Genomic DNA, 21,077 nt, shown 5'->3' on the forward strand with positions numbered 1-21,077 from the left:
AAACTCGTGGGTCAACCAGACTCCCGGGTAAAAAGGGTGTTATTTCAATCAGGCAGTAGATTGAGCAGCTAAGTCGCAGGGTGAGAGGAAGAGCAGAGGTGAGGGGCAGAAGGAGGACAGCGGACAAAGCGCGGACTATGTTCGGGTTAATGTTTAGCCTGAGGACGGGCAGCTCATGGTCCCGCGGCAGTCACCACCTGTCCGGGCTGCGCAGTCTGCTGCTGCCGCCCCCTCCCTCCAGCAACAGCGCGTCCAAAATGGTGAGTGACAGTTAGCGTCTGTTAGCTTTCGCCTGTAAACGCATATTTACCGTCGCACGCTAGGCTGGAAGCGACACAGGTGCGACGGTGAGACTCGAGCCGAGCACCGCGCGGACCCGGGGGCTCTGAACCCGCCGCAGCGCGGGGAAACGGGTGAAACACGCCAAACCCCCTTCGGAAAAACTCAAATTAAAGGTTTCCACGTGCAGCTGTGAACTGACGCAGACATGTCGCAGATTTGATAGAGTATTCCCGTTACATCGTGTACATGGCTCAATTCGGCGAGAATTATTTTGTAGATATAACTTTCTGAAAGTTATTAACTCGAAATGTATACAACTTGAACTAATTAATCCATTACTCTGTCTTCAAGAACTCCTCTTATTCTTTAAGTGCTCAACTGTGATGTTATTTTGTTATAATATCTTGAATAGAGTGTGTTGTGTAGATTGTGTCAGTGCCGAAGTGAAGCGTTGCCTGCAACAGGTCCGTCAAGGCAAACATCCATATTGCTGTGTACGGATATTTTGCCAAATAGCAGGTCAACATTAAATTGAATCAGAATGAGTAATGGAGTTTGGTTTGGGTTTTGATAAGGATTTATTGAGAGTTCACAGGAGAAGTTATAACTTGTTTGTTTAGTTCATGGTGAAGCCAGAGTGACTCGTTTTTAGTGGTTTGCTGCCACCGTGTGGACGCAGTAAAAGTAACATCCAGGTAACTGCTGCAGTAATGTGTTCAAACTTTACTCTCAACCTGTGGTATTTAAATAAATTCTCTTATACAAATGAAACTAAACCAGAGGTCTGTGTGTTTGCAATTAATACAGATAAACCGATGCATATGTTTCTAATATTGATAGACTATATGAATATTGTGAATATTGTTGATGTGTTCTCTAACATGCACCATCTATCACGGTCTGTCCGTCCTGGGAGAAGGATCCCTCCCTTGGGACTCCACCTGAGGTTTCTGCATTTTTGTTGCACCAGGGGCCAAGTTGTAAATTGTTAATATGGGCTATACAGGTAAAAGAGTTGCACTGTGTGTTTGTTGTGTCTCCAGTCGTCGGACGCCCACTGGCTCTCCCCTACAGACCGGGAGGACATGGTGATGGAGCTCAGGGGCACAGGCTGGATGGTGGTGGAGGACCGAGATGCCATCTTCAAAGAGCTTCACTTTAAAACTTTTAATCAGGTGTGTATGTGTGTTAGTCTTGTTGATATGTTGATGCGCTTCTTTTCTGACATTTGTTGTAAATTAAGGTTATTTTGTCGCGGCTTTTGGTTTTGTTTGGCTTCAGAGCTTCGATTTTTGTTTCGGAATTCACAATTAGTATTGATCAGTAAGAAAGTACACCATTTAACAAGGTAAAAGCTAATAACAACAGCAAAGGTCATGAATCAGATGTTAGATATATTAATGAAATCAATAATAAACCATAATGCAGACATCCTTTATTTAAGAGAAAATTATTTCGCTTTGTTAAGTCTCACTGCAGCGCGTTTAATGGGTTCATGGGTTGATGGGTAGTTAGGGTCAAACAAGTGTTTCAAAATAGTACTTTAGTTAAAACTTGGATTTCAGGCGGAGATCACATCTGGGTCATTGTAGGCAGGTACATGGAGATTAGCTGTTGGTGATTCTGACTTTTGGTTTCTTCCAATGAATAATATAAGTAAAAATAATATCCTTCCACAGCAGTGCGACAACAAATCATGTCCATCACTGCACATGTAAAGTTTGTGTAGGTTATATATCTTCTTAAAGAAAGAACACACACTCAGGCAGCTGACATCTGCTTCAGTGTTTGTAGTGTGTTATTCCAGACGGCTGGTACAGTTTGCAGTGGTGGAAATCAGTGTGTGTCTGTGATCTGCTGTGGTCTTCAGGGGGCTGTCGTACGCTGGCTGGGGGTTTGTTTGATGGGGATCTGGACGCAGACCACCGCATGCAGGCCAGCTTGCTAAACATCGGAATCAAACAAATTCATCTGTTTATACACTGATTGGTTGCAGGTGTAGTGAGTTCCTATCCGCTTTCACTTGCTCCTTTTTGATTCAATTTTTTTTGGTCCCTACCTATAAATAGAAACATTGATGAATATTGAAAAAAAAAAAATGTTTTTGAGAGAAGCCTCCATTGTTACTGGCTGTTGTAGTGAAAGTAAAATGGATGATCTGGGTCTAAACTAAGACAAAGCATGTTGGAAACCGCAAATGAAACTCTTTTTTTAATATTTTTTTATATTGAAAGTGTTATTGCATCTACTACATGTGACTATAATAGTCAAATAATTTTTATTTATTTTAGTGCTAATGTAAATAACTGGAATTGGCATTGGCAAAGTTTTTGAAAAAGTTGATCATATCTTGGATTGAAAGTTTTCAATAATGTTGAACAGGTAGACCAAAGTTATAATAAATATCGATACTGAGAATATAAAAAAAAGTTTCTCACTCTTTGATCCCTATTAACTTGTTTTTGAAAAAAATGAATTCATGTTTTAACTGTATGTCGCAACACTGGACTGTTTTATCCTACACTGGATTACATGACATACAATGACACAACATGCAAGTATAGAAATCCGCAGTTAACAAAGACAAATCACAGTTTCATACCACATGTCGGCTCCTAAACAAAGTAAACAAACAGACAATATTTACACACAAAAAACTGAAATTGTTCCATTTGATGTTATATTTGCATTTAGATTATTATTAACAAGCACACTGTAACATAATTATTTTAATCAGAAGCCAAAACAATTCAGAAAGAAAAAAAGAAAACTATGCACAGTTATGTAATATACACCTAGAAGTGTATAACAGATTGTTCATTCATTTTGTGGTCCTGATGAGTTGTGAGAAAATGTGATGGAAATGTTTGAAACAGGTCTTCAGTGCTTGTATCACATTTACTACAGTTTGATAAATGAAGAAAACACTATCCTTATAATATTTCTCTAAAATATTCTGAGCTCAAGGTTTGTGTTTAATATGTACCTGGAGCTTTCCATTGTGAAGGGAACTTGTGTTGTTGTAACCCAAGTGCACAAATTACCAAGTGTGATATGACTGAAAGCTGAGATGATAATATATTATCATAGTTTCTTGTTTCCACGGATATGTATTTTTGATACGCGTTTCTTGTGAAATTAGTCTTTTTTTGGGGGGGGGGGGGGGGAACATCTAACTAATGGAGCTACCTCAAGAATTCCTGGATAGCAGACGGACGGAGTTTATCAAAGCAGGACAAGTCAGATCATATCCTCTCAACTGTGACATAGATTCTGTGGCTTTGTGTGTGAGTTGAGACCAATTCTGACACTTCTGTGGATGAAAGAAAATCTTGAAGAAATGTATTTTGGCACAGCGCTGATAGGCAGCTCACTATTTTGCCTCAGCAGCAACTGTACTTGAGCGACGTAAACTGCAACATCTCAAGGCCACTTAGCGGACTTCCTCTAATCCTGTCGTTAGTTGTTTTAGCCCCTAAAATAGTCTGTTTTTACACTTCCCCGTGTTTGAAGTTGGGGGGCCGAGCACTGACCTCCCCCATCTGCTCGTCCTGGCTCTAAAGCCTCTCCTCTTACCCCAACACGTCAGGCAGCATTACGCTGACACACGCCAGGCGGCCAGTTGGCAGCAATTGGGGTTTCGATCAGAATGATTTCTTTCACAAACAATCAAATTGGTTAAAATGTTTCATCTGGCTCACAAACCACTAACAACCCCATCATTCCTTCTGGTAGATGTTCTCGTTTTTTTTCTTCTTCTTACTCGTTGCCACCCTCCGCTCCCCACCTCTGTCTCTCCGTCTTTGTCTGTCTCTCATTCCCATGCTGTGCCCCATGTTATTGGGAGAATGAGATCACATTGTTCTAATTTTACATGTTGGCAACTCTCTCTGTCTGTCTCTCCGTCTGTCCTTCTTTTTCACCCTCTTTTATTCTCTCTCCAGCCACCACCACCCACCGAAACATTTTCAAAAACTTTCTCGCCGGGTTTCTCGTGGCGCTTCTTAAAAGCGCTTTTATTCGAGGGGAATGGAGATGAGGAGGGACATGCTGGCTGATTTCCATTCGCCACTTATCTGCGAGTGATGGGCTTGAGGAAACCAGATCCCTGGGAGTTTATAATGAGAATAACAAATCCCCATTCTTTGAGAGGAGACACGTCATCCTTTGGTCTCTAGGGGGCGATAGAGCTGTACCCATAACTATGTCAATGCACAGGGACGGCCTATCGAAGTGGATCTGAGGCTCTGAGCCACCTCATAGCTGCAAATGAATTTAGAAGGAACATGACAGCTTGGTTTTTTTTGAGTTTATTTTTCTTTGATTACAGCAAGTGGAAAGTGTTATGATGCTGTTGTAACCAGCACAGTCATTTATCTGTGGTGTGTGGGTACACTGTGCGTCGTTAGTGGCAGCAGTCTGAGGAGTAAATGTGAGTTTTTTTCCTTGTCAAGTCCAGTGTATTTAATCAGGTTTGAGTGGTGAAATCCTTTCTCTGGATTCCCTTTGGTCAGTGAGAAGACCTTCAATTATATGTGGAAACGTGTGTGTGTGTGTGTGTGTGTGTGTGTGTGTGTGTGTGTGTGTGTGTGTGTGTGTGTGTGTGTGTGTGTGTGTGTGTGTGTGTGTGTGTGTGTGTGTGTGTGTGTGTGTGTGTGTGTGTGTGTGTGTGTGTGTGTGTGTGTGTGTGTGTGTGTGTATGTGTGTGTCTTTAATACTTTAAATTCTGTTTTTGTTTTTTTAAAGTGGCAGGCACTGGTATTGTTTACGCATCAACATTTATGTCACAACTGTTTACAGACGACGGTCTGCTTTATGTTTTAGTGGATGGAGTTGGAAACATTTAAGTGAAATGGGTTAGATGTGTGTGTGTGTGTGTGTGTGTGTTTTGGGAAGGTGAGCTGTGCATGCTCAACTTTTGTGGTGGGTTAGCCGAGGTTGACAATGATGACATTCCAGTGCCTTTGTCCTTTGCTGAAGATCAGAAACTTTTCAACCAGGCAAATGAGCATTGATACGTTTTATGGGTTAAAACAGGAGATTCAGGATGTCCATCAATGAAGAGCTCATTTGAGTTTTCCAGATAAGTGATTAGTAGACTCAAATCAGTGTCAGGTGTCAAACATGAAGATTTGCTGTTTCATATCATGTTAAATTACCTATCTAGACTTGTATGGTGGGTTTAGATAGTTAAAGCTGTTAATTAAAATCAATTTGACTTTTTGATTTTGGAAAACAGTGATATGAATGCTGACTTGATCAATTAATCAATGGGTCAATAAGTTTTAATCCTATTTTGAACAAATCATCCACTGAGTTCACCTCGTTAATTAATGTCAATACTATTTGCCATGATGACAAAAGTGAACCTTTGCAGGCTACAGCTCCAAAATTACTATGATTAGCATGTTTTCACTTGTGAATTTTTAATAAATATTATACTCTTACAGAAAATCTATATTTGATCAGTATTGGAACTAATCAGCTCCCACTTAATTAATTGTTTAATTCATCTATATAATTGAGTGATTCAAGTACGTTGTTCCCAGAGTTTGCCAAACCTTCTATACTACTATGTGATGGGTGAGGTGAGACAACTTGTTTTTAAAGAGCTGCTAACCCTCAAAATGTTTTGCTAGTTGACAGTTTTGGTTTGGTAATAAACCGTTTCAGTGGCTTTTCCACCGTAACAGAAGTAATAATTCTAATGGCAATACAGAAGACTGGGCATTTTCTGACAAGACAATGTTCTAAATGGTTGCAATAAAAAAACAAAAAACATGAATATTTGTCACAGAATGTCAATTTAGGCTGATCTAACACACTGTCCCTACACAAGTGCTTTCACCATATCCCTTACTGTGTGAGGCTGGTTACCCAGCTCAGTGGTGTTCAGTTATCACCCCTGTCTCCAAAAGGGAACTTTCCCTGGGAACTGTAGGCGTCATGCATTCATTTCGTCTCGTGGAAATGGCTGGAGGGAAGCTGCGAGGTGTGGCGCCTGAGTGGAGCTGGTTAGATAATCTGGCTATCGGTTCTTGGGTAAGATAAGATGGCCCTGACGTCTGCTGCGCTTTTGACGAGCCCAGTGTCTTTTTAAGCCCTGGCTGGAAACCCTGCAGTTAATGACACGGTTTGCATTAGTCCGCCTTAGCGCCATGCTTGAGCATTACATGACACTCTTTACATAAATAGGAGGTGACATGCGTGAACATTTGTTACACAAGATATTAGTCACTTAAAGAGTCGTTGCGGTGTATGAATCATCTTTGTCAGGGTATCAAATTGAAGCTCTTCGCTGAGTTTCTCCACTTTACGAACGATAATTTGAGAAGATTAATACCTGACGATGATGTTTCACATGCCGAGCAGAGCCCTCGCCTCTACATGAAAGAACCTCAGCACTTGGCAGCTTCACTTCATCATTATTCGATATTCTATATTGAAGTTACATGTCAACTTAGCGGGCAGCCTTATCCGGCCAGCTGGAAGCTTGTGTTTGGGTAAGGAGAGAAATGAGACCTAAGAGGTGTGGTCATCATCATCATCATCATCATCACCAGCACCACCGTGCAATTCACAGCGTTCTTGCCTTTCACTGCAGAGGAGCAAAGGTTTTCCAGCGGACCGATGCTGACGCGGGTGATGATGGGGCTTGCACGGTAATCATCGGGTAGTCATGGCGGTGTGTAATGGAGGAGAGCAGCTCGTCTTCTTGTGTGTCGGCGCATACTTGTGTGCAACGCCGGGGAGGTTTGCATGTGTGCATTCGTACATGCATCAGCGCGTGCACGTGTGTCTGTCAGAGGCGAGCAGAGTAGGCACAATCTGCATGCACTTAGTCCTGGCAAGGCAGAGCAGGCGTTTCTAAGCCCCTGGACCGCGCAGCAGTGGAAAACCGATCTGTAAATAACAGACACATGTGTTTGAAACTGAGTCCTGTATTCCAGCCCACGGCCGCAATGGGAGAGAGAACACCACTCTGCTCCGACGTCAAATTGTCTCATCCAGTGTTGTATGACAATCATGCCGTAATAGCACCAAAATGACTCCTCAAAAGCGGGCGCATGGGGAAAGGGGCATAGAGGAGGGTCTGCCTTCGGGTGTTTCTGATTATTTGAGATGGGGGCCTGCATATTGTCATGTCAAATTATTTGACTCTGACAGCTACAGCTTGTTGGGCCAGTTGGAAAGAATGGCTGCTGGCTGGCCGGGAGGATGGCGGGTCGCCCGGCCGGCTGACATGTTGACTCGAGACGTGTGGCCCCGTGCAAAACAAACAGGGTAAACAAAGCACTCAGAGAAGGAGAGTCCTTGACCTCTGTTGACATAAGACTTCAGCTGGGAGTTGAGCGTTGGTTTTATTTTCCTGTTTGGCCCAAGTGGAGGGCGTTGAGGTGACCCACAGGTGACAGACAGGCGCTGCACCAGCATTGTTTCCCGCTACTCTGCTTACTGCCCCCAAGGGACCACCACCTGTGACAGGAGTTACCATTTTGCAGACCTTTTCAGTATTTCAGCCTTTTTGGACATTCAACTCCAATTCACTTGTCGAGGGAGATTACGGCTTTCTGTGCATTTTTTTCTTCTTGAGAAACGAGAAGTTCTTTCTCAGGGTTCATGTCGCACACAGACTGAACTTATCGTCTTCTGTTTCACATTCCCTTCTCCCCAGGAGGACTTTTCGCTCTGTGGTTCTAAGCAGGCCTGGAAAGTGTGACAACAGCAATGCAACAGAAGTTTGGATAGCGAGCACAAGCTCCGGTTGGGGTTGATTCACTCAATTGATTCAGAATTTAAATAAAAAACACACTTATTTGGATGCTAATACAACATTTGTTATTGATCATCGACGAGCTTCATCGTGCCCGGAGCTGGCTTTGTAAGAAAAATATACTTCTTGAATTAAAACTGAAGTGAAGTGACCAATTATTGGTCCAGACTAGAAGTTCCTTCCTCTGCCAGGTTTTGGAAATGCATCACACAGATGTCACTGCAGATGTTTGCAGTTACAGGCCCGTCATAATATCAGGGAATCTACAACTGTGTTATTTTGATAATTTTGCTTTAGAGTGGAGTGACCCAGTTGGCAAAATAAGGAATCCTCCCTGTATTAAAGGGGGAAGGATGTCCATTATTCACACATGGTGATCGAGTCCAGAAACCAGTGAAATGCAAAAATATTCTCTTAAAGTTATGAGCCTCAATCAACATTCAACATTTGCACGGCGAATCAAAATCCTCAAAATTAGGCAAGGCAACAGTGACACATTATCACCTTTTGCGTTGAACTTATTTAAGTTTAAGAGTTACAGAGCAACAATATCATATTTTGGAGTCTGATGTTTATGAATTTATTTGTCACGTGTTGGAATCTGGCTGTTAAGATTCAAGTGGTAAATGTCACTGATACGATCGAGCCCTTTCAAGTTCTAGGATTGTTTTTTGTAAATAGTTATTTATGAAAATATTCGTTACAGCAGCCTTACTTTGAAACTAATTCTGGATTATTTTTGGCACAGAAACTAATATGTCTCCCCCTGCAATAACTCAAATAATGGACGGTGGAGTTTATCAATGGGAAATTGGACAATGTGCATGAGCCATTAAGTTTTCACACTGAATCCTTTTACCTGTCACTCAAAGTTTCTCAGCGGCAGATTAGCCCGAGCTCGACCATGAAAGAGCGAGGGGACATGTTCGGACAACACCTGACATGACAGGCTGCCTAACCATCTCCATTAGAGCCTATGAGAGTTGAGAAAAAGCAGACCGCCTCAGTCTCTAAATTGGTGCCAGCGGGGTCAAGTTGCAGGAATATGCCAATTACTTAAATTGATCGGGAGACGGTTTCCTTGATAAGCAATTTGATCGAGCTGCCGATCGTGTTACACGAGCCGCGCTGCACGGCCAACGGACAGGACGTCTCAGAAATTGGTTACAATGCACTAAAAAGGCTCAACGCAATTTCCTCTGTGAGAGTAATTCTATTTTGTCATGTCAGGTGGTGGACGGGGCTGCAGCCACGGCCGGTAAACAATGGCGTTTCAGTTGATTTAATTAGGCAGGGAGGAAGTATTTAGGGGCTTAATTGAGATTGCAGTGGGAAATTGCTCTGAAATAGGTCCACCAGTTTTTTTTTCTCCTCCTCACAGTGGGCATGACGAGGGATTTCACTCTTCCCTTTGTAGATAATTAAAATAACCATAATCACTCCCTGGATGGCCTGTGATTGGAGAGGGCCACATGCCCAACTTGAAATATGAAGTGTGCATGTTGTGTACGAGTGTGTGCATGCAAGATCTCTGCTCCCTGCTTGGTAATATACACATGTGCATTCAGGACTGTTTTCTACTTGTGCCTCAGATGGCAGCGTTGCTCCTTGGGCTGCGTGTGTGAGTCTGGTGCTGCTGGTGATGTTTAAATCTCTTTCATCTTCAGTTTACTGACTCAGACCTTGAGTACTTCAACACATTTTTTGATCTAGCTGCAATTGCAGTGGATTGAGTATTTCAAGTTTTGGGGATCCAGAGTTTCTTTCAGAAATAAATGTATTTTCCCAATAAAATAAAAAAAGATTATTGTTTTTTTGTTATTTTTTATCAGGGGGGCATTTCCCCTTCATTGAAAGGGCAGTAAAGTGTGACATGGGGAGAGAGAATGGGGGAAGACACACAGCGAAGGGCCTGGTCAGAACTGACCCTGCAGACGCTGCAGGAGAACTCCTCTCTACTTCTATTGAAACTGTCTGTGCTACAGTTCATCCGTTTATGTTAACCCCTGTTTAGCATTTAAAGGTAATAAATACACTTTTATTAAATGGCTAATGACAAATTATCTAATTTCCCCATATGACAATTAACTACTGATTTGAACTTATAGTGATGTTGGTGCTGTTGAACTGTATTGCATTATATTGCAGAGTTAGCTTTGCAGTTTTTGTAAGAAGATACTTGTTTTCTATTGACAGTCGATTGTTTCTTCCCGTCCAGGCATTTGGCTTCATGTCTCGTGTGGCTCTGCAGGCCGAGAAGATGAACCATCACCCAGAATGGTTCAATGTATATAATAAGGTAATAACTGTTTCCACATTATGGCTTGAGTCACACTCTGGTAATTGAGGTTTCACTCACAGTGCTGCTTGTGTGTAGTATCCATAACAGAAATCGTAGCTTGTAAAATCAAACAGTGTTATCATGTCTGAATGTTTGAGTTACGGCCATATTTACAACTCTGCGCTCGGTTTATAACAAATTACAGACACATCAAGATCAGTCAACTCTGGATAAAGTCAGATTTTTTGTTCATGTCAAACAATCTGCACTGGTTCTAGAGAGCTCTGCACACAGAGCCTGAAACACACAGTTCATTTGTCAGAAAAAAAGAAAACACAGTAGCTTCACACTGTAATCCCATCGTTTTTCTTGTGAAAAGCTTTGCAGATATCTGAACCAAGCCCTCCACGAAGCCCCCGCAGCCCAAACACTCACTCACTTTCTCTGCCTTCGAAATAAAGTAATGGTTGATATGACAAACCCAGTCCCTGAAAATCTCTCAGCATTAGGCTGCAGCCACTGTGTTACTGTGTGGTGGAAGCCGGCCGCTCTGAGAGGAATGCTGCTCCTAATCCACTCTTTATTAAAGTGGCTGTAGCACAGTGCTACAGGTCTCTGGGCCCCACAGCACTTTCCACCAGACACTTACACATAAATCCCACAATGACTGAGCTTCAGCCTTGACAAAATAGATGCTGTGTACTGAGCTACTGCTAATATCCCAGTCTGTTCTGTTTTTGTGGCTGTCAATGTTAGAAAATTGTTTTGTGAGCCAAAGCTGCACCCCATTGGCTGAGTCGCACCTCTGTGGGTGGAGCCAAAAACATCCCCTCATATGTTTCTGAATGTGTTGTGAACACAGACTGTGTAGAAAGATGGACGACACGACCCGGTGGGTGGCTGCAGCATCGGTCATAGACCCCACCTCCTTCTAGTTAGATGATGGGACATGGACCAAGCAAAAAAGTTAAAATATACCTTTGGTTGTAATTAGTAATTTGATGCTATAACAACTGACACATGATTAGTCAAGTATGTGTATAGACGGCACTTTGATACCGCGGCTCCGTCCCCCGATCAAGATGGTTTAGCTTCATTTCTCGATAGAGGGAGGAAGTGGAGACACGTCGTCTATCTTGTTGGAGTTGGAGGTTCACTGAATCTATCACTTATATGAATTTATCAAATATATATATCCGGTTGCCAGGTTTTAGTTCCCACACACACACCATAAATTTGAAGCATCAAACATTACAGTTGAATCAGCACGTTTGTGAAACACTTTCAACTAAAGAAGAATATTATAATCTTCAAGAAGAGAAAATGACTGCAGGTCTATTGTGTATCGTTTTAGCTATTCCAATAAAACAGCAGTGTAATGTATGTCACTTTTTGGGGCACAAGTCTCATTGTAATATTTCTCCATTTGGGGAGACGTGTGTTTTTCCGCTTTCTTTCTGAAATGAAGAAGAATGTCACGTCTGTGCCTTTAAGTGCAGAGGTGGAGTCGACTGGAGAAGCTGCACAGTACATGCTGTTACATAAACTGCTGTTAGTCAAGAATTACCTCCAACACCCAACTGCCCGTGAAAGTAAGCTTTTAAGTCAACAACAAAAATACGAGGCACATTTACGACCACCGGCAGAAAATATTGTCAAGCTACGCTTTTACAAGCGAGAATAAAAGCATAAAGGAGCAGCTTATTATCTCTGCCCACGAGGTTATGTTTCCTTTGCTGTCTTTCTGCGTGCCTGTTTAGTGGCAGGCAGGGGCATGACCTTTCCATCGAACTCTGGAGCGGATCTGGATAAACTGACAGATCCAGGACAAAGGATTGCAAATTTACTTTAGGGTTTCAAATGACTGAACCTAAAATTCCCTCTCAGTAATATGTTACTCTTCTCTAAAACCCTCAGAATTACATATATAAAAGGTTTGTCATGAAAAGGGCTTAATTGTAACTCGGCGACCTCCTTCATCATTTCATGACCGGAATCTATGAGTATCTTGTTCCCCGTCTCCCCACCCTCACAGCTCATCTGCAGTTTGGGAGCCTTTTGCAGCTCCTGAGCTCCACCCACTACTTTACATGATTTGTTTTTTATGTCTGTGACATTACAAAACCCTTGCTGTTTAAAACAGTTTTTCAGACTGGCAATTGTTATCTACAGTGTTGGAGGTGGAACCAATCAGCCATGGAGTTGACTGCTGAGTTCGTGCAAAGTTTATTTTAGCTTATAACATTCACAAGAGGGACATGTTAACATGTTTAACAACTTGATTTTCACTGGAAGGGGACTTTCAGACTCATAGGTCTATATCAGTATACACAACAAGTATTCAGCTTCTATTGTCCCCTTTTCTTTACCAAAAAATTTCTTAACATGCTAACATATTTTTTATTCAAACTGTGATTACAACATTGTTTTTTTTTGCTGCTTGATCTTTGACCTGATTTTGTGATGTGAAACAATGGTGACTTGTCCTCACAGGTCCAGATTACACTGACTACGCACGACTGTGGAGGACTGTCGAAACGGGACATCAAGATGGCCAAGTTTATCGACAAGATTTCCCTTTCAATGTGATATTTTTTGTCTTTCAATCTGAAAGTTTAATTCATTTTTCAATCCCAGCTAAGAAATGTATTATCTCCTTCATGTTCAGTACCCATTCTTTTCTCAAATAGAATCTGTGAAAATAATGTTTACAGATCATTTTTTTATGTTTTCTATGAGAATAAAATTCACCGAAATCAAACAGTGTTTTTTTTTCATTTATATGGACTTTGTAGAAAACCTTACACCATCACTGCTGATTCTGGCAGATTTCCCTTCATTGTGTATGTCAGCGTGTGGTTTTCTTGTTTTCACCAGTGTTTATTTTCACACATGGAATTAGGACGTGTAATTGCTCTGCAGAAACAGTGTCCCGACGATCCAGAAGATACTTTTCCTTGTCACTCCTCCACCAGACCACATGTTCTCATCTGGCCCCGGAGAGTGGAGCAGAATGAAGAAGGGGTCAAAGTCAGTAGGAAGGGGATTTATTTGATTTACGGTTCGGTGGGGGATGAGTTGAATGGGGCTGCTGTGTTTTCCGGACTGGATCGCCATCAGGAGAAGATCAGTAAGAAGGAAAGGAAAGGGAGAAATGGAAGCCAAGTCAGTAGGACTGTGTTCACGCTGTATGTTTCTCTCACCACCCACATTTGTGTATGGGAAATATGAAGCTGCAGCCACAGCTCACTGACGCTGTGATGATTGATTCAAAAACCAAAGTGTAAAAACTATACAGTGCAGTTTCAAATTACTCCTTAATTCTTACAATATTTTTTTATGGTACATATCTTTATACATTTCTTACTTTTTATTTATATATTTATTTATATTGTATCGTTTTCTCACGTATTGCTCTTGTACTTAAGGTTCTTATCGTTTTTTTGCACTTTCTTAATATGTTTTACTCCCCCCTATTTTTGTACTTGCTGTGTTTGCTACATGCACCACATACCAAAGCAAATTCATCGTAAGTTGAAAGTAAATCATAATTTACAAACCGAAATTATCTTAACCAAAATCCTGATCACTCCTATGGGGAAAGATAAACTAAAATCATAATTACTACCTTGGTTGGATGAATGTGTTACATGTGGCTCACTCTATGTTTTTACATGATTTCTGTAAAAGGATATAAAACATTTAGGTTTCTCATGTTGAAAAGCGAATGCGTATCAGACGACATTATTGGATCTCAGTTCACTTCAAACCCATGAAACTCAAAATTCAGTTTACCCATTTCTCTTTAGCCTAAGGTGTCAAGGGATCTTGAGTTGCATGCTCTGTGTTTACTTAAATTAGATAATTTTCACATTTGTTTTACAGTGAAGGCCATCCAGGCCCACATACATGTCGGTCACAATAGATCACATGTCTTAAATAGGACATATATCACATTGCATAGATTATTTGCGAGCACTTGGGCCCCTGTTCGTTCATCCGAAGAATAACTTGCATCTGATATGTTTTCAAGTGCACAACACTGATGTACACAGCTACTCTGAAAAAAAGACAAAACTTCACTGCTTCACTGTTTAGTGCTTTCCAGTAAATACAAATATCAACTTTAGTGATTTTACAATTTTAATAAAACCCCTTTATTAAAAAATCACTAAGCTAAAACAGGGTGTATATTTCTGGAGATACAGCTCATTGACAACTGGACATGATTTTCATACTGCATGGGCAGCTTCACTCTGGAATCAGCATGACATCCATTACTGAGATCCGACATAACCAGAGGAAAATGTGTTTTCCTTTGGATGAAAAAAGTAGTTCTGACAACTTGTCTTGTAAATGGAAGAAGACAGCGCGAAACTGCCATTTATCAGTAATACAGACAACAATATGTTTCTGTTCAAACAGATGAGAACCGTCAGTGATCATCCAGTAGTTACTGCCGAGCCACATGGGAAATGTACAAACAGGGTGAATTTGATCAAATAACAAATTCCACACAAATGTCTCTGCGGATGTTAAGCTCCCGGTTGCTTTTTGGCATCTCGCAGTGATTACTATCAGTGGTGAGTGTGCAGCCAAACCCACATCAGACGAGCCCACATGCTAAACACCGGCCCCTGGAGACTCCCAAAGCAGACTAAAGTCAAGATTGACTCTCAGTGTCATCGTTATCTTTATTTGGAAGTGTCAGATTGCAACTACCAGTCTTCCAACCATGTACGCACAAGACTAGGGCGTGAAATTGCGATTGGCACACTCCAGGAGAAATATGGGCCTCAATCACACACAGCGGCTCCATGGAAAAAGCCCAGACAGCTTCTCTCGTGTTTGTGGTTTCTTCTGTCACTAAGGGAAGAAGGTCCCACTCCATCTTTCTAGTTTCACCAGTGTTGCTCTCAAGGGCACAAGACTTAATGTAGGGGAAAATTATTAATTGTCCGTGTCAAGGTCCTGGAAAGAGGAATCACCACCTGCCCTGCACTCATCTCATTTCTCTCAGTTTGTCAACTGCCGTCCCCACACTCTCTGCTTCTTATTCCTTTTTCATTCCGTGTGTGTGTGTGTGTGTGTGTGTGTGTGTGTGCTGGCCTTGCAGAATTAGAAGGTGAAGCTGGAAACGGGTTAAGGGGCCAGAATCCAGGGAGTTCAGTAATAGGAGGACTGGCTTGGCTGCCTGCTGCTTCTGGCCATCAGCCGAGGCCAATTATCTGAAGGGGCCACATCTGGCCTGGCCTGGTCTGGCTCGGCCTTGTGTAGGAATGGCTGTCTGGTCACTTAAAAGTGCCCGCTCTCCTCCAATGACAGAGAGTGGTCTGGGAATTACTAAATAATTTCAAATCAACCGAAAGTAATTGATCAACCCGTGGTAACATGGTTCCACATATCCCACAAACATCTGAGCTGCTGCAGGTGAAGCCAAAATTTAATGATTGCCCCCTGGTGGTTGACTGCATTATAGGTCATTCACCTCACCTCCTCCATGTTGCCAGATGGGAAACCATCAAAACTATTGTTCTGATAAGTTTGGTTTTAATTATTTATTTGCTACTACAAATGAGGAACATAATGATTGACAGCTGAGACTGACTCGTGATTGGTCAAGTGCCTGTATCGGTGGGACCTCGATCATGTGACTCTATCACCTGATCACTACTGTTCAGAATCCAAATGGCACAAGATGACAGCGTTCATATCGGGAATATTTTGGCTTCATATCTGGACAGCGGGAGGAAGTGAAGATACATCATCTATCTTTATATACAGTCTATAGTTTGATTTAATGTTTGAATTCTAACATTTCCTTATTGGCACTATGACAAAATGCAGCTGAATGACTGAATATCATTAGTTTAGCAGGTATTTGGCTGTAAACCAAAGGATCGATCCTAATGATATTAATAATATGATTATTATTACAGTTCATCCTGAGGCGGACATGAATGTCTGAACCATGCATTTTTACTAAGAACAAGAAATGTAAACTATCACTGTTACAACATATGTGATCATTTTCTATTGTGTATTTCTGTGCACACATTCAATACATTCACATACAAATTGCAAACTAAGTTATTATGTTAAATATTATTATATTTCACAATGATATTTAAAACAATAATCTGCCTAACATATAAATTGACTGTATGCTATGTCAGTATTTGTGTATGATTTGTAATATGTTTAGTGTTGTGTATTTTACTACATCACCCAGAACTCTTTACGTGAATTCTTTGGTTTTTCATCCCCGCCTCTGAAATGACAACATGTGCACCACTACCATTTAGAGGTTTTGATGAATTAAGAAGTGAAATAACTGGTTCACTTAAATGAAGTATGTCAAACCAGATCCCGCGTACAGTGAGAATCATTCTTCACTCAGCCACCGACAGCCTCTCTGTAGTGACACACACACACACACACACACACACACACACACACACACACACACACACGAACACACACACTGCTGTGGGGTCACTGCAGCTCGATTCAGCACAGTCACTAATCCTAAAATGATATGTCATGTGTCAGCTTTGTGTTACTGCGGTACAGAGATACAATCTTGGTGGTAATTACATCATTTTCCCAGGACACATATAATTATAGTGATTTATGCTGCTGTACTCAAGACTTGTAACAGCATAGGCTATTGGGCAAATGCTATTTTGATCGTGAATCAGTATTTTGTGACAAATATTCAGCTCCATTAATCCAAGTTGATATGAGAAGGATTAGATTAGTTATCAGATTTGTTTAGTTTTCTGACATACTTTATGTATATGTCTACTTTAAATATTCATAGTTTTGTCAGAAAATGTGATGTTTAAAAAAAATAGATCAAAAGTTCAAATCTTCTAAAACTTCTTAAGAAAATAAATTACCTCAGTATACTTTGAGCTTGGAACTTCATTTACGCTTTCAATGAGATACAAGACTTTAAGACACAGAATTTGTATTAATCTTTATGTATCTTGTATAGTTTATAAGTTATTGCAGTTGAAATGTTATGCCTTTTTTCTGAAACTTCAAATGTCTGAGATCATATTGATGGTTTATAGGAGGTTGTGAGGGCAGCTGGTCTTTAATACACCAGAAACTAAGAAAGTAGTATTTATTTAATCGTGATTTTAAGTCTCTGCTCAACCTCAAACCTCAAATATATCTTCTACAATGGTTTTCAACATAATTTCCATTATTGTAATAATTTCCTGTCGTACCATCGTATATTTCATGCATGTTACAAGCTTCTGCCACATTTTTAGGCCAGTGAGACTGTCTTCCTAAAATGAAGAGTGTGATTCTCAGTCAGATTATTGTTACCGGCTCATGTTTTACTCCCTTATGTCATGCCAGCTGTGTTTCTTAGAGTGTTTGTCTCCATTTTGTCCTGTTTTTCCTAATTTCGGTGCAACTGTTGATTTACCTCCACATTATGCTTCTCCCCTCTGAAGCTGAAAATTCAACTTTTGACTCTCTGCCTGTTTGAACTTTGTCTTGTTCCGCAGGGTACCTGAACGCACAAGGATCGACATGGATGTGCTATTTCACCCTGTTCTTAACAAAACTGATCTGAGGTGATATATGGCTGTGCCTGGAAAACCCCAGCACCACGATCACCCCTCAAATAGTCTATATAAGTGGATTAGAGCAATAGTAGAGGAGCTAGCTGTAAAGTAAGACAGCTTGGCCTCATAGATATTTATAATTTATACAATCGTATTCATAATAAATCTCTGTTTGAAATCTTTATATAACCACCAGCTCAAGAAAACATTAAATTGCTGGATTTTTAAATGGAGCTTGGTGGGGCAATGTCTGGAGCATTTGCAGGACTTTTCTGAGGATAAAAGCCACTTGCAAGACTATCAGCTGCTCTGAGAAAAATCACTAACAGTGTCTTTCACTCGGCTATAAGAGTGTGGCTAAGGAAAGGGCCATCGCCTAATTACTGTCATGAAGGTCACATGAGTTTATATGCTGCTGCCTCATTTTATTTTAACCTAGTAATCATGATATCAGTATTATAAACATTAAACTAAGTATATGTGGACACATCATGTGAACCACTGGTATTAATCTGCTGCTATATAACCCCTCTGGGAACCTGATTTGGAACCTGCTTGGCTGCAGGGATTTTCTCCCAATTAGCCACAAGAGCATTAGTGAGGTCGACCACTGATGCTGGGTGATAAGGCCTGGCTTGGGTTCCAGTTCATCCCAAAGTCGATGGTGGTTTTAAGGGTCGTGTATCTGTGCAGGCCGGTGCACTTCATCCACACCAAACTGGGAAAACCACTTCTAAATGGAACTGGCTTTGTGTAGCGGGTATTGTCATGCTGTCAAGTTGTCACTGTCTACATACTTTTGGCCATACCTTTTCAAATGGTATTCTTAAAAGCTTTTACAGTTCATCTTGTCTTCCATTGTATTTACTTTGCAAACAAATGCCGTATTTCTCACAGTGTAACAGATCTTATATTTTACATCTGTGTAAAAACCTGATGGATCTGAATATTGGGAAAACTAATTCAAAAGAATCCGTTCTACTGTACATGTGTCTTACATTTGAATGTTGAAGCCGGTGTGATCAGTCTTCACTCAGCTGTGGTAGTGTGACAATCCTGTTGAGCCATGGTTAACTTGCACCAGAGACACACAACACTATAAAGCCAAACATTGACACTTAACTGTGTGCGTGTGTGTGTGCTCTCTCGTAACATCTTTGCGTTATTTGTTTGTTATAGGAGCATCATGGCAACAGTAATCCAAAGGCAATCGGACGTCAGCAGCAGTTTCAGCCTTTTCTGCAGATTTGAAAAACCCTTTGTAATCGTGAATTGCATTATGCAGCTATGCAGCGACTTTAACACCACTTACAAATCATATGGATTTTAAATCACTTTTTCAAAGCATTCCACAGTTCTTTCGGACTGAATGCATGTTTCCAACTTTCCGAGCAGCCGTTAACTTTTGATTGATTTCAGTCTGGTATCAGAATCAACCTGCAGAGACCATTGGAAATATGCTTGTTTTATAAAAGGTCATCTGTCAAAATGTCTGCCTTTATTGACTGATTGGTACACTTGGTCCTTATCTGCAATAACAGCGAGGATAAGAAAAACAGGCGGGATTTTATTGTGAGGGATGGTATGTCTCCCTCAGCAATTTGATTTTCAAACCAAAGGGCGTCACGGAAGATTGGAAAAAAAATTCATACTTGTAAAACCTATATTCAGTGTTGTCTTGTTTTTGAGGTGCAGCAGCTGCCGAAAACCCAGAGAGATAAACATCCCTCTCGTCAGGAAGGCCGCTGCTGCCATGTTGTCCCGCTAGACCCCTGCTGCTGTTCTTTGATTACAGGGTCAGTGTTGTTATAGGACAAAGTCCCAGCAGTGCTTCTGGATAAACTACAAATTGAGACGTAAACAGGGAGTTGGTGTGTTTATGGGACGCAGCAGCTGTAGCGCAGGTTGCAGGCCCAGATGAGCAGGACCTGGCGGCAGCGGCAGTAGCAGCAGCGGCAGTAGAAAACGAACAGAAGCTGCAGTCATCCCTGAAGGACGGCCTCTGTTTTGCAGAGCTCAATTTTAGTTAATTTAGTTAAATGTCGAATGCTCAGATGTCAGTCACAGACATGTAGTGACATTTTAATTTCAAATTCCAGTCTCTTATTAGAGTGGTGTTAAATTCTGCCTGTCAAACATGAAATACTAATTTGTGTGCAACCATAATGAAAATAACTACAGCCACCTTTTTCCAGCTGTTACGCATATTTACAAATACTATAACTCTGCTTTGCTTTGTTTTCTTTACTCTATTTCCTTAATAGCCCACTCTGGCATAACCCCAGCCATGGTCACATTAAACTCTAAGGGGGCCTTGGGTCATAAAAACTATTTATGAACAACTAAAACCATGAGAGGATGCACATTTTAATAATTAGTATATGAACTAACTTTTTTGTTTCAATGTGCAACCTGTAAGAGTTGATATTGTACTTGTCAAAACAAAAAAACAACAGTTGATAAACCGTGCAGGTAGACGCAGTGTGGTAAGGAAGAGCACACTCAAGTTGTAAATGTGCCTCTGTGGAAAACCAGTACTGTCAAGTTGATGATGATGGTGCATATAGAACTAGAGTTTGGCTGATTGACTCTCCTAGTTACCACAGGACTATTTAGAAAAGTCATCCAGCAACATTTCTTCTTTACGTCGTCCTGATCGTACGTTGTAGTTAATTTGCAGTAATTGTTTTAAAAGGAACAGTTTGAATCCAGTTTGGCTGCAGCCCTCCCTGCATGTGACCTCAGGAGAATCTGTTGTTTTCATGAATGATTAATCTGCACATCATTTCCTCAGTTCCTCAATAAATCGATTTCCTATTGAATGTCACAAAAGGCTTGAAACTAGTCATTTTTATTTCTGAGACCCCGTTGGAGGCTGCAAATTGTCATATTTGAGAATGTTTTTCCCTTAAATTAGTCAACATTGTTTGATTATCGAAATTCTTATTGATTTATTTCTTATCTAGCTTTCTCTCATCTCTTCATATGAAGTTTCAAACTGTTTGCGCCCAACGCAGGGTCACAAAAAACAACACATAAGCTGTCAGACCTTTTCCATATTCTATTCATTGGTATCTTTAATAATTCAGTGGTGGTGGGGGGGGAATTCCTCACCAGGGAAACTCTAGTTCAAATATTTACCGGCTATAAAGTG

At 40.9% G+C, this 21,077-nt stretch overlaps 1 protein-coding gene across 1 annotated transcript; it reads left to right on the forward strand.

The window, feature by feature from the left end:
- The first annotated feature begins 74 nt into the window (after positions 1–74).
- LOC128457618 (pterin-4-alpha-carbinolamine dehydratase 2) lies at positions 75–13,098 on the forward strand. Its single transcript, XM_053442401.1, has 4 exons — positions 75–260; positions 1,326–1,457; positions 10,275–10,355; positions 12,831–13,098. Exons 1-4 carry the CDS (start codon positions 138–140, stop codon positions 12,924–12,926), a joined length of 432 nt encoding a protein of 143 aa, XP_053298376.1. The 5' UTR covers positions 75–137; the 3' UTR covers positions 12,927–13,098.
- Positions 13,099–21,077: the final 7,979 nt, after the last annotated feature.

The sequence above is a fragment of the Pleuronectes platessa genome, chromosome 15 (assembly GCF_947347685.1).
Source record: "Pleuronectes platessa chromosome 15, fPlePla1.1, whole genome shotgun sequence".
NCBI lineage: Eukaryota > Metazoa > Chordata > Actinopteri > Pleuronectiformes > Pleuronectidae > Pleuronectes > Pleuronectes platessa.

Bases quoted from the DNA above. Each gene is read 5' to 3' on its own strand.
- LOC128457618 (XM_053442401.1), top strand. From the start codon at position 138: ATGTTCGGGTTAATGTTTAGCCTGAGGACGGGCAGCTCATGGTCCCGC. The intron at 1,458-10,274 runs GTGTGTATGTGT...CTTCCCGTCCAG, and splicing joins ACTTTAAAACTTTTAATCAG to GCATTTGGCTTCATGTCTCG. The intron at 10,356-12,830 runs GTAATAACTGTT...TTGTCCTCACAG, and splicing joins GGTTCAATGTATATAATAAG to GTCCAGATTACACTGACTAC.